This window comes from Zosterops lateralis, assembly GCF_965231275.1.
Source record: "Zosterops lateralis genome assembly, chromosome: 16".
Classification (NCBI taxonomy): Eukaryota; Metazoa; Chordata; class Aves; order Passeriformes; family Zosteropidae; genus Zosterops; species Zosterops lateralis.
The window spans coordinates 6,151,386-6,168,844 of NC_139776.1; the positions used below are offsets into that span (position 1 = coordinate 6,151,386).

At 43.1% G+C, this 17,459-nt stretch overlaps 2 protein-coding genes across 3 annotated transcripts in view; one reads left to right on the plus strand and one right to left on the minus strand.

Moving 5' to 3' along the window:
- Positions 1-1,162: 1,162 nt before the first annotated feature.
- On the plus strand, positions 1,163-9,768 carry BIRC7 (baculoviral IAP repeat containing 7; the record flags this gene model as incomplete). The annotated part of the gene is made up of 8 exons (XM_083873564.1): positions 1,163-1,198; positions 3,470-3,998; positions 5,035-5,134; positions 5,723-5,804; positions 5,892-5,937; positions 6,842-7,060; positions 7,953-8,018; positions 8,510-9,768. The coding sequence occupies 8 exons, from the start codon at positions 1,163-1,165 to the stop codon at positions 8,710-8,712; spliced, it is 1,281 nt and encodes a 426-aa protein (XP_083729690.1). The 3' UTR covers positions 8,713-9,768.
- A 2,528-nt stretch (positions 9,769-12,296) lies between these two features.
- The window catches only part of NKAIN4 (sodium/potassium transporting ATPase interacting 4), a 50,575-nt gene continuing 45,412 nt past the window's right edge, over positions 12,297-17,459 (minus strand). Inside the window, exon 7 of one of the 2 annotated variants that reach the window (XM_083873409.1) lies at positions 12,297-13,578. In XM_083873409.1, coding sequence (XP_083729535.1) covers positions 13,569-13,578 — 10 coding nt within the window. In that variant the 3' untranslated portion in view covers positions 12,297-13,568. Of the gene's footprint in view, positions 13,579-14,020; positions 14,099-17,459 lie in introns of those variants that run through there. The other variant, XM_083873410.1, reaches the window with a different exon arrangement.

The following is a 17,459-nucleotide window of genomic DNA, read 5'->3' on the forward strand; positions in this document are numbered from 1 at the left end:
AAAATCAGAATTATCAATCACTCTTATTGATTAACAGGTGATTTGCTATAATCCATCAGCAGACCCCGAACAGCTTTGGCAGGAGGGATTTTGTTAACTCTGTCCCTTGGATTTTTAGGATGCATTCTTCAAAAATCAGCATAGACTTAGAAAGGACAGGGTCCATGGAGTGGAAGATAATGTGCAATTATCTTCATATGTATTTTATTACAGAGAAATCCACTAAGGACAAACCTCCCCAGCACATTTTCTTGTTACAAGATTCTGTAAATGTCATATAAAAGCACTGCCCTCTACTGCTCAGGGACTTTCATTAGTGAGTATTTAATTAGCAAAAACCCAACACTGTTCTTTTTAATGAGAATGATTGTGTGGGCTCGTCTGCAAAAAAAAAGAACTCTGAATCACTTTATTAAAAGAAAAATGCTAATTTATCATTTCTAAGAAACATGAACCACCCATGTTCTTATGTTATCTCATGGAGAGATGATATTTTGTCGAGTTTAGAAGAAGCTTTATGTATCTTCTCAGGCTGTGGTAAAGGAAAATACCTTTTTAAGTAATTGCACCTTTCAAAACTGTCCTTAAAAATCTTCCATTTTGTGGAATTGTGACCACAGGAAGGCAAAGGAATAGGAGGATTTCAAGTTGTGAAGATGCAATTGTAGAAAAAGACTTGATTCCCAATGTAAAGGCAATGCAACCTGTTCAAGCTGCCTGGGGAAAATTATTGTTGCTATTTATCTGCTAATTTTACAATATATTTTCTTAAGAAATGTAAGGTGCAAAATACATGTGAAAAATCTGAAAAGGGTGCAGAAACACTGTTAATAGAGGCACAGCAAAATAGAGATGTGACAGCCATTATATCATAGGGGTCAGGATAACCTGGCACTAGACTAAGTTTTAACAAGATCTGTTATTTTCTGGAGAAAGTTTGAGCTTAACTTCATACCTTTGCCTTGTGGCTCCTTTTTATAAAGATGAAATTTGGAGTGGTCAGCCAATGGAGAACTTCAGCCCATCCCAACCAATTGGGGGCAACTAAGCATTATAAATGGCCTCTGAGTCAGGTGGGCTCACTTACTCCTTGGCAGTGTTTCTGCTTTGGGAGAGACTTTTTTTTTGTGTGAAGTTTGAGGTGTTGAGAGAGCTTTAAATCATGGAAGCCTTCTGGGGTTTAGTTAGCATGTTTCAGGTAAAGTTTGTTTTGCTTTTTTAAAAAATAGTTTTATTTTTATTGTGCTAATTGTCGGTACGAGCTGTAATGTTGCTTTGGCTTTGTATTGCTCTGTAAGTAATGGATTGTGGTAGAATATTGGTTTTTAGTGGTGTTACAGCTATTTAAAATTCTAATTTGGTTTGGGGAGCCTTGTTAGCAGAATTAATGAATCTGCTGCTGATTATATGAATATGCAGGTAAACCATAATGAGCTTCTTAATAAGCAAAAGGTAAATGTATTTGTTCTCCTATCTTGCACCTCTTATTAAAAGGTCTTTTAAGGAAGAAATAATTATTTTTGTGCAGACACAAAGTAAAGAGCAGTGAAGCTTGCTCTCAAGTGCTTTCTAGGTGGAGGAGGGCTAAGATAACCTGGCCCTCATCTCTGTGAAACCTGAAATTTGTTGTAGCTTAAGAGTTACAGCTTTTGCTTTGTTAAGGCTCAAGAGTAGAGCAGTGCTGATTGTGGAAGAACAAGTGTCTGTGTTCTGGGAGCAGAATCTGCTGTCAAGGCAAACAATCTGTCTCTCCTCAGTTTGCTTAGCTTGCACATTCTGCTGGCCATCAGTGGCTAATGGCTTCAGAACTCTCTTTCTCTATGAACTTTTCCTTATACCAGTGACATGGTTCTCAAGTAGCTTCTTTATTGCATTAAATAAAGCACAGTTTCTGAAAGGGACTTCTAGAGCCTTTTCTTCCAGCCCAGATTTCCGTCCCTGTCATTATAGAAGGAAAATTCTGCTTGTAATAAACTTTCTCTTCCTTGCTGCCTTTTATTATGAGAGGCATGTGGTTTGAGTAAGTTTGATTTTGATTTTAAAATCTCACTGAATGTGTAATACCTATGGAGGACAACTGTGGGTTTTGTGGCTAAAATTACCTGTAAGATTTTACTTCCCTAAATGTGCTGCCGCTCTTAATTAAGAGAAATAGTTCTTTGGAGATGCTACTGGCATGAGTGTTTCTTAAGCCTCCTCAGAGTCTCTGTGATAGTGTTTGCTGCAGAGTAGCTGCTGCATTTCTGGTCTCCACTTTTTTGTATTTTGCTGTGTACTGCTGTAGTTATCTGTTATTTTAATGTGCTGTACCAGCCTCGAAAAATTGTAGCTTTTAAAGGTGTGTATTTATATTCTTTTTGCTTGATTTACCATTTTCCTGTGTGACGTTTTGGGGTCTGTGCACTAATAAAGCTTAGCCCTGATAACCAGTAGATAGGAAATGCAACTTCCTTGAGTTGAACTCGCTTGTTGAGTTGGGTGGGGAAGGGATTTTGAGTGCCCTTAATTAAAAAAAAAGGGGAGTTGATTGCACGTTTCACTTATCACATTGTGTAGGGACTTTATTCCAAGGGGATTAAGTTGGTTTTGGTTCTCAGTTCTGTCATTGTGGAGCCTTTTGCAAGTGTCTTTGCCAGCCATAGGGAAAGTGTTGGACTCAGTGGCTGAGTTGCAGTTCAGCTTAATCACCCAGGGAAGGGCTGTTAATTTAAGCAGGATGAGAGCTTGGAGAATCAGGCACTTGGTGACTTCTTTAATCTCACTCTTCTTCTTACACAGAAGCAGCACAGGTAGAGTATGACAAAAACTAGAAAATCCTTGATTTAAGGACAGCACCTCATAGAAATTGCACCTAATTATTTTAGGCCATGGCTTGGAAAAGTTCTCTTTTATAGAGCTATTTCTAGATAATCACTGCTTAATAATCATGACAATAAAGACATGAGAAATGTGATTTTTTTTTTGTGTGTGTGTGTGGTGTTTGGCTGTAAATGGGAGATTGAGACATAATTTGTTTGGGTGTGGCCGTTCTCTGTTTTATTATGACACGCCTGGTTTGGGGAATAAAAAGCAGAGCCTTTCTAATGCTCGTTTAAAGGCTTAGCAAAACGGCTGGGGATTTGTCTTGCAGATCAGATGCCAAAGGCTGGCCTGGTTCAGCCTGGGGGGCAGCGCAGGCTTTGCCCTCCCCTCTCCGGTCCATCTTTCCTGTCCATTGGCAGAGGGCCTTGGAAAGCGCTGGGCTCTTCCTGTCAGACCCCAGCGAGGGCTCAGCAAAAGTTCAACAGCAAAGCACAGAAACACCAGATCCATGACTGGGCTGCAATTCCGAAACAAGCCCGGCTTTGTTGAGAGCAGGAGCTTTCTGGAATGTGCACGGGGCCGGGGATAATAACGCGGGGTGAGTTGGTGCCTGGCAGCCGCTGGGGATGCAGCTCACTGCCCTGGGCTCTCCCGTCCTCTCTTTCAGAGCGCGGCCATGGGGGATGCAGCACCGGCACAGCAGCCCGAGCCCAGGGGTGCTCGCTGCCAGCTCTTTGATCCCGGCATGAGGAGCGTGGCCAGGAGGATGAGGACTTTCCAGCAGTGGCCCCGCAGCGCCCCTGTGTCTGCCCGGGACCTGGCGGAGGCTGGATTTTTCTATTTGGGTCCCCGGGATGAAGTGCAGTGTTTCTGCTGTGGTGGTGTCCTGAAGGACTGGAGACCTGGTGATTGCCCCATAATAGAGCACCTGAATTTCTTCCCTTCCTGTAAATACCTCCGTGGTAAGGATGTTGGGAAAGAGGAGATGCTGTCCCTGCAGGAGATCTTTGACACTGTGGACGGGCAGTTCCTGAGTGTCCTGCAGGGGATAGTCAGTGAGGACACAGCCCTGCCCAATGAGCCAGAGTACCCCGAGATGGTGACAGAGGAGATGAGACTGTCTACATTTGAGAACTGGCCACAAAATTCCAACATGCATCCAGAGCAGCTGGCCAGAGCAGGGTTCTTTTACACAGGTAAGGTACTCTGGGGAAATGTCCTTAAGTCTGATTCAAGTTAACTTTTGAAGGTTTCGCTGTTTTATTGCTCTTAGAAGTACCTGTGTGTACATGAATTGTAGTTAAAAACCACATCCTTCCTTTTTGCCTGTGCTGTTTCTCTTGCTGCTTATGCAGAATTCATTTCAACATTTAACCCCTTCTGGTACCGAGGGGGTCTGCTAGTAAATACCTCCTTGCCAGCAGGAGAGGGAAAGGTGATGTGTTTGAAACAGATGATTTACTGACAGAAAAGTGTGTGCTTTAAGATCCATTGAATGTATTTAGTCCTTGCACTTCTAAAAGGACTTGCTTGGTGTGTCATGTTTTGGATAGGCTCTGTCTTGCACTGAAGCCTTTTCTTCTCAAAACCCCAAATCTGAGTGACAGCTGTATGGACTCAGCCCATCTGGCTGTTGCTGTAACTTGTTTCTCTAAGGACTCTTCATTTGAAATACAGAAATCAGATACTTTTTTTTTTTTTTTTTTTTTTTTTTTTTTTTTTTTTTTTTTTTTTCAGAAAATTGGCAATATTTCTTGTAATCACATGCACGTGAATATCAATGCAATGTTATTCTTTCCCTCTGAGAATGCTTTGCTGTTTAGGTAACAGGTTTGAAGGAATACTCCTCTCTGAATTGACCAGTCAGAGGAAGTATTGGCACTATGGCAGATTGCGGTTAGTGAGCAAAGTGTGTTCACAGGTAAAACTAATTACAGCTCTGCTCTAAAGGCAGGCAGAGGGGTTGTGCATGGGAGTTCAGCTGCTCCCATGGGTGCTGCCTGTTAGCTTGTGACCCCCTTCTGGAATCATCTCAACCACCTGCAGCTCTGGGAGCTCACACCGAGTTCCTGCCCCTGTACAATGTGCACTGTGTTGGTGAATTGTCATGTGTTCATCTCTTCTGTCCAAAGCCTGTGCTTTGTGCTGAGTTTCACCCCAGGTTCTCACCCAGGGTTAGAGTAGGGCATGCAGTGTCTCAGGTGTCAAATAATCTCTTGATCTCCCTTTCAGGACAAGGAGATGTAGTGAGGTGTTTTTACTGTGATGGAGGTGTGAGGAGCTGGTCTATTGGAGATGACCCTTGGAGGGAACATGCCAAGTGGTACCCAGAGTAAGTCGGTCTTGGTTAACAAATACCCCTCATAGCAAGGCCAAAAATAGGTCATGCATTCCACACTGATACTTTTCTTTCATAGGATAGAAATATTTATATCCTCTCACCTTAAAAGTAAAATAAAATGTTCAAGCTCAGGTGGAATGGCACAGTTCAGGCCTGAGATTCTCTAATTTGACCTAGAGTTCAATAAAATAACTTTCTTCAGCATCAAAGAAGAGCTTTCATTACTCCTACTCTGAGGTACAAGAAGAAATGTATTGTAAGCCTTGGGTTTCTGCAGCAGTTCTTGTTGCTTTCCTGTGAACTGCTCTCTCATCACGGTTCCTGTGGTCTAGTGTAAAGCATGTTATGACTGAGCTCATCTTGGGCCAAAATGAAGACTGAATTAAGGGGGAGGGATCATGATCCTTTTACTGTCGACCTTTGTGCATAATGAGAGCAGGTGAAACACCTTATACCCTGTCTTTACTGGATGTATAACAATTTGCTCATTGCCCGTAACACCCTTTGCTTCTAAATTTCAAACTGCTGTTTCCACTTGGAAGATCCTGTACTAACCTACTTAAACTTTTCTGCTCACAGGTGTGAATTTTTACTGCACTCAAGAGGGAGAGAATTTGTTAGCAGTGTTCAGGCAACCTTTTCTACCACCCTGCTGGCTCCAGTGAGTCATGAATATTTTGTGTGCATTGGATTAGGCTTGGTAGATGGGAGAGTTTTGAACACATGCTTCTTTTTGTATCGTTTTCAGAGACATTCCTGGGATCAGACTGAGCAGGACTCCTCTCCTTCCCAAGGTCAGTGCTGTAACTCCATGGTGTTTTATCTTCTGGTGAATGTGGTGTAGTCCGAGTTCTACCAGCCCACCTCAGCTGCTCTGTCCTCTGTAGACATGGTGCTTGTGAGATGTTTTGATATTCTAGAAGCTGTTTCACTGTGGTTTTAGGAAATGTCTCTAGCTAAAGAAACAAAATTACTTGTTCTCGTGAGACCTCTTAGTCTAAGGGCAGAGACAGTTAGTCTGGATAATCATGTGAGTTTTGAGTGCTTACCTAACTTACCTTTGACTTTTGCATGCTCTTGCTGTTGATGTTTGTCTGTAAATCCTTCACTGGAACATTTTAAACATGCTTGATAAGAAACCAGAGAACAGTAGAGGGTCTAGATGTTCATAAAAATGTTGATCCTGGGGTTTATTCCCATTTATCAGTGGCTCCCAGAAATGTAAGTACATGAAATTTGGCTCCCATAAGCTTGAGCAGGACTTGAGCCTTTGAAGAGACTGCCAGCTGAATTTTCTACTTCTGTTGTTCTTGATGAATAGTTGAGGTAGGAGAAGCTTCAACTGGGATGTTCCACTTGATGTTCATGAAAGCAGCTCTGAGGCTTCTGTTCTGGGATGTGCATGCAGAGATAAGGATTCTGGACTGATGCCAAACACAGGAGACTCTTCACTGATAACATGAAATAAGCCATTCAGAATAAGTGTCTGGGCTTTTCTGAAATTGGCTTTGATTAACTTTTGTGTGAATTATGATTTGAAGTAAAAAATAAATGTGGAAGTTAATCTAGCTATATGGTAGCTTGAGGATTATTCTAGGATCTATTAATGCCATTTTATGTAGAATGCCTTCAAGGAATGGCACACCTTTTGCCCAAAGCTCTGCCTTTTTGGTAAAATACCTGTTCACTGCTTTACAGATCCTCTGAGGAATTGGGAATTGCTGGCTCATCCTTCTGAGGATCAGAGTCTCATAGTGCAGAATGTCCTGCAGATGGGCTTTGACCCCACCTGGGTGGCAAACCTGGTGGAGAATAGATTTTTGCTGACTGGGACTTTGTACCCGTCTGAGTCTGAGCTGATTTCAGACCTGCTGCAGTCAGGCTGGGGGGCCAGCAGCAGTGCAGCAGGAAGCAGAGGTAGGCCTGACTCACAGCTGGGCTAGGGGGTGTTTAATCTCTTCCTCACTACACCTGGAGCACTGCTGGGACTGTGCTGGGGCTCTGCCTTCACTCTGCCCAGCCTGGAACTGGGAGGGGTAATGTCCCCAAGCCTGCCTTTCCTTTGTAGGCTGAGCAATGAGGGTCTGATTTAAAGGAACCTGGAGAAGCTGTGGTTACTGGGATGTCAGTGGCTGTATCTGCCTGCACTGGGCTGTGGTGGGGGTATCCTTGGTGTTTCCTGCTGCCCTCAGACCTGCACTAACCAGCAGCTCCACAATGTGCAGGCCTGTGCACAAATTCACAGCTGATCCAGACAGAGGCAGTTGTCTGAAGCAAAGCTCTTTGGATGGATGGTTGCTCTGAGCCTATTTAAAATTGGAAGCAATAACTTGTTTAGAAATAGGCACAGTTCTTGTCTAGATAATATATATCTTCTTTAGCTTCTGTCTTGTGTTATCTGTTTTGTGAAGTCTGTTTGCCAAGTGAAGTTTACTTGGAGATGCAGTTCTAAAGCTCCTGCTTCCACAGCATGGTCTGCCATTCCTGTAGCTAACATGGAAAAAAAATTCCACAAAACTGAAATTTTGATTAAATAGTAGCACAGGAGCTGGAATGACCAGCTGATGTGACAGATAAACCAACTTTGAGGAGAGAGTATGATGTAGACAGACAGGCCTTGGCAAGGAGGTGAAGTGAACTGAAGTAGCTACGGAAGCACCACAGAGAACATCAGCCACACCAGGATGAGTTAAGAAGTTTTTAACCAAATGCTTCTGAGGTCCAGGGTAGTTCATCTTTTCACACAACACTGTTGGGAGAGGGATAAAGGGGGCAGCACTGAATACCATCTTCTCTTCTGGTTATACAGGTGCTGTTCAGAGAGAGCCTGGAACATCAAGACAACAAACACGATCTGTGCAGCAAAAGGAATCAGGTGCTCTGGGCTGGCAGTGATGGGGAATTGAGCTTAAGCATAACTGGGAGGAGTTCTAGAGTAACAGTAGTCATTATACTAACTCACTTATTTTAAAGGGGACTGTGTGTTAGAGTGGTACCTGAGCACAGGAACCTTTATTCAGGGATTGGAGTGCCCCTGTGAAGCAGCTGCTACAAAAAAATCCAGTTATGGGGATGATTTATGTACCACAGTAAATTCTGTTGATCTGTGTCCCTGCTCAGTCCAGCATATGTAGATAGGCTGAATCTTGTGTAGATAACCCAGTCTACAATAGCTGTAGTTTTTCAGCTTAAAGAAAACTTGCTTGAGAGATACTTTTGCCACCTTCACAGTCTCTGAACAAAACAATGGGCAAGTTGCAGTGTGACTTCCTAAGCTGTCACAAGTGGCACTCTGGAGCTGTGACAACACTAACAGTTTGGGCTTTTGGTTTTTTTCTTTCTTTTTTTTTTTTTTTTTTTGTAAAGAAGAGTCTCAGCTGAGCACAGAAGAACAGCTCCGCCGCCTGCAAGAGGAGAGGATGTGCAAAGTGTGCATGGACAAAGATGTGTCAGTTGTGTTTGTTCCCTGTGGCCACCTGGTAGCTTGTGAAGAATGTGCCCTCAACTTGAGGCTGTGTCCCATCTGCAGAGCTGTCATCAGGGGCAGTGTGAGAGCTTTCATGTCCTGAGCCATGATGCACCCTAGGGGAAAGAGAAGAAAGAGAAGTCTATACCCTTAAAGATTTATCTTTCCTTCTAGACAACTCTTTCACAACTCAGCAGAGGGAGAAAATAAGGAAATAGTTTGCTGGAGCAATCTTATTTGCAGGGTAACTCAGCATAAGTGTAAAACCTCACTAAATGTGTCTCCCATGCAGTGTTTCTAGGAAGAACTGCTGGTTTGATCTATTCTTGCTTTAGGAGTGCTCCAGGAAAACTCTGCTGGGTTCTGTTGGCCTCCAAAATGAGGCTTTTATTGACAGAGATCCTCCTTCTGCACTTTTTTGTGTTCTCAAGTGAATCTTTGCTCTCTGTGTTGAAATCAAAGACTCTTTTCAGCAGACTCTCTGGTTCTTTCTCACTCACTTAGCAGTTGTCTAGAGATTATTCTGCTAGGGATTCTTTCAGGAAGTTTGATTGAAAATGAGAGTGTTTTTTGTACAAAATTCATTCCACTGAGACTAGAATACTCAGCAGCAATGTGTTGTGGGGGAGGGAGAATCTACCTTTTTTTCCCCTTTTTGCTGTCTTTTTTTTTTTCTCCTCTTTTTGTTGAATTTTCAACAACTGATGAAACGTTTCAGTAATACTCAAATTTGCATAACTAAGGGGAAAAGCCTGGCCTGACTCTCCAAACTCTCTGCTCTCAGCTGACTTTCCCAGGTGGAAGGCTCTTTGCTCAGGGTCACTGGATGGTCTCTCTGATGGAGCTCTTCCCTTGCTGTTGGGTATTATCCTATTAGAAAACAGCTCTGAAAACATACTTTTTTAGAACGTGTGTTTGCTGGCTAAATTGGTAATTCTTATTTAAAGTGAAATATTCTATCACGTAGCCAAAATGAGTAAGTTTCATCCACACTATCCCTCGTTAAGTGGAAGGAAAGGAAATATATTTTTAAAAATAAACTTTTTCATGGAATAAATTTTTTCCTTTGTTTAACTTTGAGGTCTGAGTATCTGATTTGAGTACAATTCTCCACTGGGGGAGGGGTGTGGTGGTGTCCTAAGATGTTAGAGTGGCATCAGGGTGTAAATCACATCTGTCCTTCAGTGCTACATGGGCATGAGTAAGAAAAGCAACTGTTCTTACCATCCACTAGTTTCCTTTGGAATTTACCAGACAGCACTTGGGTCATAGAGGCTTAGAATGCTTTGGGTTGGAAGGGACCTTAAAGCTCATCTCATTCCATGTCCCATCTTGGGCAGAGGCACCTTCCACTATCCCAGGTTGCTCCAAGCCCTGTCCAACCTGGCCTTGGGCACTGCCAGGGATGGGGCAGGCACAGCTTCTCTGTGCACCCTGTGCCAGAGCCTCACCACCCTCACAGGGAAGAATCTGGCTCCTCAAGATTCTCTTAGACTGCAAAAGAAGGGATAAGGATGAAGGAGAGTAAGGATCTGATTACATGAAACTGTGCAAATGCAGAGTAATTCTGAACTTTTGTAGAGTTTTGATAGGGGGTTCTGTAGTGTATTTGTGGCTCTGGAGCTGCTTCTCTTTGGTTCCAGCTCTGGTTACTAAACAGCTTAGGGACTTGCCTATGAGTAATTTAAGGTGTCAGTTATCTCTGATAGGAGGGCAGCTCTCTTCATCCCTGCCTTCAGAAGAAGGGAATATTAGTGCAGTTCTTGGCAAAGATGAGAGAAATTACAACTTGAGTGGTTTAAACTCTGCAACTCTTGGAGGAATTGGTAGAGTCTCTGCCAGACAGCAGCTTTCCTAGAGAGCAGAGTGTCACCACCATGCCGAATTCAGTGTTGTCTGGGTTCAAGATACCATTGACTTTGTTTTGCCTCTATAAATACAGCAAAAACTTATAAATAGTTGTCCTAATCTGAGAAGGGAAAACACCAGCTCAGTGCTGGAACAGGGTTATTTCCTTCCAAACTCACCTCAGTGTGACTGGAACCCCATGGGGCTGGACATGCACCAACTATTTCTGGGGCTTCTCCTATAGACCAGTGTGAGAAAAGTGGCTTTTCCACATGAGGAAGAGGGAGGAGCTGGTGTGTTTTCCTGTGGGGAAATGTCCCTTCAGCAGCAGGTACCACGCTTTGGCCAGAAGCATCTCCAGCACTGTCTGTCCCCAACAGAGGGCACTGCGAAACTGGAGATGAGGGAACCCAGCACCTCCAGCTGCTCCAGGATCGGCATGGGATGGAGTGGAATGGTCTGGCAGTCCCTGCCCTCACACAGCAGGGTCACTGTGTCACCCTGTGGTACTCAGAGGGTCTAGCACAACCAGACCATGAGAGGAGTTCTCAGGGCATGAGGAGGAATGGCTTTGCTGATGAAACCTGGAGGAGATAATTTATTGTGGAATATGACCCTTGGTAGCTTTGTTTCTTCTCAGACTGATTCTTTTTTTTAGTTATGATTAATGGCACTCATTGCTACTGTATATTATAGGCTTACCTGAATATGGGCTTGGTTTTTATTTTACTTCTACTAATTGGTGCTTTATGCTACAATGAACACAGGCAATTGAGTGGTAGCTCTGAAGTGTCTCAGTCAGCCCACACTTTTATTCCATTGATCTTCGCCAGTGTGTATTAAAGCCAAGGGGCAAGGCTGTTAAGTGCATAATTTGATGCTTTATATCTTTAGAGTACCTGGCAAGTGGTTTTGATCAGTTTTATTGGTGAAAGTGGCATCAGAGCTTGGTCAGGTGGAGAGGTGTAGTGTTGAAGACATGCAGACGTCAATCCCAGAAATCCTTTCTCTTACCATCTACAGGAATTCTTCCCAAAACTACCAGTGAAATATTTCAGGTATTCAGAGCTGAAACTCTGCTCTTTCCACCATCGGTGCTGAATTTTGGTTGCTCCCAAACAAGGCTGATAAAGACTGCTGGTATCTGATGGATGATAATCTCTCTCGGAGGAAACAAAATCATATTAAACCTGAAAAGTGTGAAGTCAAAGCTAACTGAAAAAATATTAATTTAAAAAGCCCCAAACAAATGAAATCTTTCACGGGAAAATCTCATTGAATAGAGAATGTGTATTCTTCTCCTTTTTGTTTTTCTGCCTCTCCAGGGACCATCAGGTGGGGCAGAGAGGAATGAGTGTAACCCAGAAATCAAGTGAATAAAGGAGAGGTGGAGAAAGTGTTAACAATGTGTGCACACTGCTGTGTGTGATCTCAAAATGGGGAGAGCAGCTTGTGTTTCACTGGTATTTTTTAACTTGGTAGTGACACAATATTACTAATAAGGGAGGTAGTTGTGTTTTGTCACACAGAGCTGTCAGGGTTGAGCTTTTTTCTTTGAGGTGTTAAACTAGGATGGAACTAGTTGTTTGTTTTGCTCAGTCAGAAGCTCTGGCTTTTGGTGGCTAAAAGAAGAGGAAAAACACCCTAAAGAAAACAACATTTTTACTTGCAGCTGCACCCAGGCAGAACTCAGGATGTTTGGGTATCTTCTATATGGAATAGAAGTCACATAAAAGTAAAAAATATTCTCAGTGCTTATACATTTGGGATTATATAAGAGGATTTTGCTTCCTGGGTTCTTTAGAATGAGACAAAAATAAAAAGCTGCATCATTCTGTCTTTGATTTAGCACTTAATGTTTTTATTTTTTTTTTAAATTCTTCCCTCACACTTCTCCCTAGCATGGCTTCGAGCTTGACCCTTCTGAAAAGCATTTCTCAAAAAATGCCAAGTAATCCCAAACAAATTAGGAAGACAATAAGGAATTACAACAGCACTTGAAGCACCAGCCCACAAATGCCAGGGCTGGCTGACAACTGCTCCTCCTCTGCTTTTGACACTTAACATGCTGGGAGTCACAGCTAACAAAACTGGACTTGGTTTTGTTCTTCTTTTTAATTAATTGCTGCAGCTCATTAATGCCACTTAATTGCGTTCCCCCGTCAGCCCTTTCCCTCCCCTCAAAAAGCCTGTCACAAACAAACCTCTTCCATCAGGATGTTACCATGGAATAGGTGTGGCTCTAGCTGAGGAAGGCAGGTGCAAACCCACCTCTGATCCATGAGGATCTGAGCCTTTTCCCGTGGCCTGCAGCAGGATTCAGCTACACCAGGGTTAACTCAATGTAGCTGGGCTGACCCAGAGTAAGCTACAGCTGCTCCAAGGATGGCTTGGCTGGTTGAAAGGGGGTGGTGAAGCTGCATGCTGAGTGAGGAGCTGATGGCTGTACTAGTTTTCAGCTGTTGAGCATTACAGGAGTTAAGCCACAGAACCCTGAACTCCAGGACAAATGCCTACTGCCATGTCTACAGAGAACAAGGGAGTCCTGGATGGGTGGGGACCAAGAAGGGAAAAGTTCTCATCTATAACTTAGAACCCAACAATGCCTAAGTAACTCAAGTGTAAAGAGCCCCCACCTCGTTTTACACAGGCAGGGAGGAGATGAAGTTGTGTTAGGGGATTTAGGCTCTGTTCAGAAAAAGGAGAGGAAGCTAACTACAGAACATATGGAATGTCCCAGGGAGTCACACAGTGCTTCCTTCTTTCTGGATCCGTGGTGAAGGAAGCAGCTCCGACTTCAACTGTAGCTCTTGAGAGAGGCTCTTGGTGAACTTGTTCTGCCAGAGGTCTTTAGGCCTGTGCCATTTCTGGGCCAGTACAGCAGACTGTGGTAGGAAAGGTTCGTCAGGGCACTTGGAGAATTAAAAACCAACCGTGTGGCCATTCTTTGATGTACATTCATTGCGTTTGAAAAGAAGACAAGGAACAAAAAAATGGAATGGAGTTCACCATCCTGCATTTCCTCTGCCAAAGATCCAGGCCCCAGGGGACTGTTTCCTGCAGCACCTTTGGTGGAGTGCAAGGTTGATCCATCCTCTGGCTCCTCTTCACTTACGCAGGCCTATAAAGGGGGGAAAAAAAGGTGAAGGCAGGATGTGAGTGTAGAGCAAGTACTCAATTGCTTTCTCAATGTAACAGAAATGGTGTGGAAATAATGAGGACAATTTTTTCTTTCCTCTTCTGGAGTTTCAAATATGATTGACTACAGAGGAGGAATAGGATTGAGAGCTCAGAAGTAATGTGGTTAAGTAGTCTTCAAGCCTGGAAAGAATGCTATGCATATGTCAGACCTGAATATGCTGCAGTTAGCTCAGGTGTTAGATCTATGGATCCTCAGCATTTGGAGCTGCATAAAATTTGGTTAAAGAAAGCTAAGGGGTCATTTCTAGGATAAAGGGGCTGCTCGAAATTGCAGTGATGTGCTTTTGGTGTAGGTGCAGCAGGATAAGCAGATCTACTTTTGGAGCCAGCAGTAAAGGTGAGTGAATGCTTTTGGCTGAAACATCACCTCTTACACATGCAGCTTCAGGATGATCAAAAGAGTTTGCAAATTCATGTTGTTTGTTTGGGAAAAAGTCTACCTAGAAAGAGAAGCAGAAGTGTTTTGTTTTGTGTTTTCTCTCTCCTCAGAGCAAAGTGGGATTTTTTTTCCTGTTTAAGTTTCCTTTGTAAATTATTCTGCTTGTCAAAGCTTGGAGAAGATACATGGGAAAACAATTCATAAGGAGTTTTCCTCCCCCTCCATCTTACTCCAGTGTTTCAGTCTTGGATTCTGACTTTTTGACTTAATGTTATTTGTGTACTTCTACACATTGGTGTATTGAAAACCCCCTTTAAGCCAGTAAGGGATGATGGTTGTATGGGGACAAGTCCTTTAATGCTCACAGCTGCTTCGTGCCTGTGGCCAGCAGACAGTGCCCCACAAAAGATTGATCAGGGACCATTGAAGTGAGAAATTGCCAACTGGAGCCTCAGATCCCTCAATTAACCAATACCTCCTGTTGCTGCTCTGTCAATACTGAGGTCTCCATCTGATGAAAGTCACACCCTGTGTTAACACAGGGCCCTTTCCACTGGTAGATCTGAGGGAAGGAAAGTCCATAAAATCTGGTGACACAAATTAAAGCTCTGAAGCCCCTCATGTGATGTGCTTGAGGTGCCAGATGAGTTTTAGGGGCTGGAGCCTCACAAAGGTGCAGTTCACTGCTTGGCCTTGCAAACACAGTCTTGCAAGGCAGGAAGAGCCAGTGCTTGTCCCTTTACCTTTTAAATAAACAGAAGATCCTTCCTGTCATCCAGCAGGTTCTTGTTTTAGCACTGCCCTGGATACAAAATCATGCTTTGAGGCTATTCTGCTTTATAAAGAGTGCACAGTGCTGCTTTCCAAAACAAATTCGGAGAGTGATGTCAGGAAACTGAAAGGATTGAGCAGGCAGGAGGTGCTGACAAATGCTCAGGATGCTCTGGGTACTTGGCAGGTAGTGCAGGGGCTTGGAGAGAACAGCTTGAGTGAGAGATGACAAAGCTGGCTTGGCCAGCACTTCCACAGTTATTGGTGCAAAAATGCTCTTTTGCCTCAAGGGATGAGAATTCTGTTACTACAAATGAAAAAACAAAAAGAAAAGCAACCCAGAGCTGAGGTCTTGTGCTGTGCAGCACAAGGGGGGCCAGCAGGCACAACCTGAACTTCAGTTGAAGGAGGAGAAAGAGTTCAACCCTTTCTCCCTAAAAACTCCCTGGAAATACTCTCTTTTAGCCTCAGGTGAGCAACTTTGTCTTTCCAGAAGTGATTTACCATCCTTTGGATAAGTACTTTGTCACAGAAACTTGGGCACTGAAGACTTTAACGTGTCCTCTACCAAGAGTGCTAATATATTATTATTAAATAATTAGTGTGTTGCCTTGATTGGTAATCAGCAGTGAGATTAGGGCAATTCTTTTGTGCAGTAAAACTTCCAGAACATTTTTTTTTCATGATAATTTGAGCCTCTTTTACTTAAGGTTGTGACTTCAAACTGTAACCATCATAATCAAACTCCCCTGGAGTCAGTGAAATGTGGAGCAAAAGCAGTTGTGGAATGTGAAACAGAAATAACTTTATTTTTAGAATACCATTGTTGCTGTGTGAGTGTTCAAGGTGTGAATTGAGACCTTAAATCTTGCCTTTGTAAACAACAATTTCAAAATGATGGTTGATTGTTGTTGCTGGCTTTTTTTAAAAAGAGAAAAATAACACCTGACTTGAAAAAATGGTGAGGTTTTCCACTAACTGGAGGCTTGCAGCTGAGGTCAGGGAGATCACTGTAATAAAGCTGGGACACAAATGGATTATGGTGTGGAAGTACCTATTATCAGTAACAGTTTGGGGAGGTGGTTTTCCTCCTAGCAGGAGGCAAAGGTATTTAGGAACTTCTTTCAATGCTGTGACTGGAAGCTGAAGGCCAGAACTGGGGTGCACAGTTTGAATACTGAATTTAGCAGCTCATATCATTGTTCTGTGGGGTCTCAGATCTCTAAAAACTCATGAATTCAGAGATATGGGGAAGAGAGACTAGAGAAAAAATGCAGGAAAGGGCACAGTGGGAGGAAAGTGTGATCTCATCAGAAAAGGACAGGTAAAACTGGAGTGAATAGAATAATTCCATTAGGGAATGAAGGAAGTGATCCTGTTAGAGAAGTGTGGCAGCCCAGAAAATGCATCTGACTGCAGCCAAGGGGGTGATGCCATCCTAAAATGGAAGTTCCTGCTTGCAGTCAGCTCCAAGTGATCAGTTGTAGAATAAATTCAGTTTCATTCAGCATTTCAGAAGGAGTTCAAACCAGAAAGCCCATGTTCCTGATCCTTAGTTCTTCTGTGAACTTAAACTTCAAGTAAGTTGGATGTAGTTGTTGTTTCTCATCTTCTTGAACAAGATAGAGATAAAAAAAGAGATGCCTTCAAGTCATCCCTAAATGATTTCCACAGCAGGACAAGGGCATCTGGCAGTCAGTGCCCCAGCCTGCAACACTCCATAACCTGGGAATTAATGATCCCTTCCTCCCCTCACTCCCATTCACACACAGGGAAAAAAGGCAACAGGCTGAAATAAATAAACAAAAATTGCTATTTGGTGGCTGCTGAAATTTATAGAGGATCACATTATCTACAGCTCAGCAGCTGTTTTCACCTCCTGTTAGCCTGAAAGAAACATTATTTTGTGCTGGCAGAAAATATCAGCAGAGAAGTGATGGGCTGAAGAACAGGAGGGAAGAACAACAAAATTATCTGTGGACTTGAGCAGCAGCTTCCCCTCTTACTGAGGCCCAGAATAAAGTTTTACATTTCTAACTTCTCTTCATATAAAAGTGTCAGCTTCTTTCAGAAGCAGAACTGGTGGTTTTAAGAAAAAAGCAGCCCAAAACCTGGACTGTAAAAATGTGATGCTTCTTCAGCACGCTGCTGCATCCAGCCAGTAAATCAGGGAGCTGCTTAAAGCTGCACAGTTTCTGCAGACTATGAAAAATTCCACCCCACTGTGACAAAATGAGAGAGAAATCAATATTTAATCTCCTGTAGCATCTCTTGTAACAACACTATAGAACCCCCAAAGTTACAGGGAATTCAATGGCTTTGCAAAAATTACTTGTATTCCTGATCTTGTGCTGCAGTGACAAAGTGGGCAGTAAGTCCTTATGAAATTAGAGGGGCACATCTACCAATCTACCTCAGGGAAGTTTTTCTTCCCTCAGCCCCACTCTTTCCCACCATCCTCACATCCTTCTTTTTGGCAGGACTCTGGTAACATTGTTCCTGAAAAACAGCCTCCCTCAGCAGATGCTGTGAAAAACTTCCATGTGTTGAACTGCCTCTTGCAGATCAATTTAAAGAATATAAAATCAGATCTCACTGCTGCTTTGAACAGACAGAACAGGCCTTGGTGTTTGAGAATCTCATTAAGAACC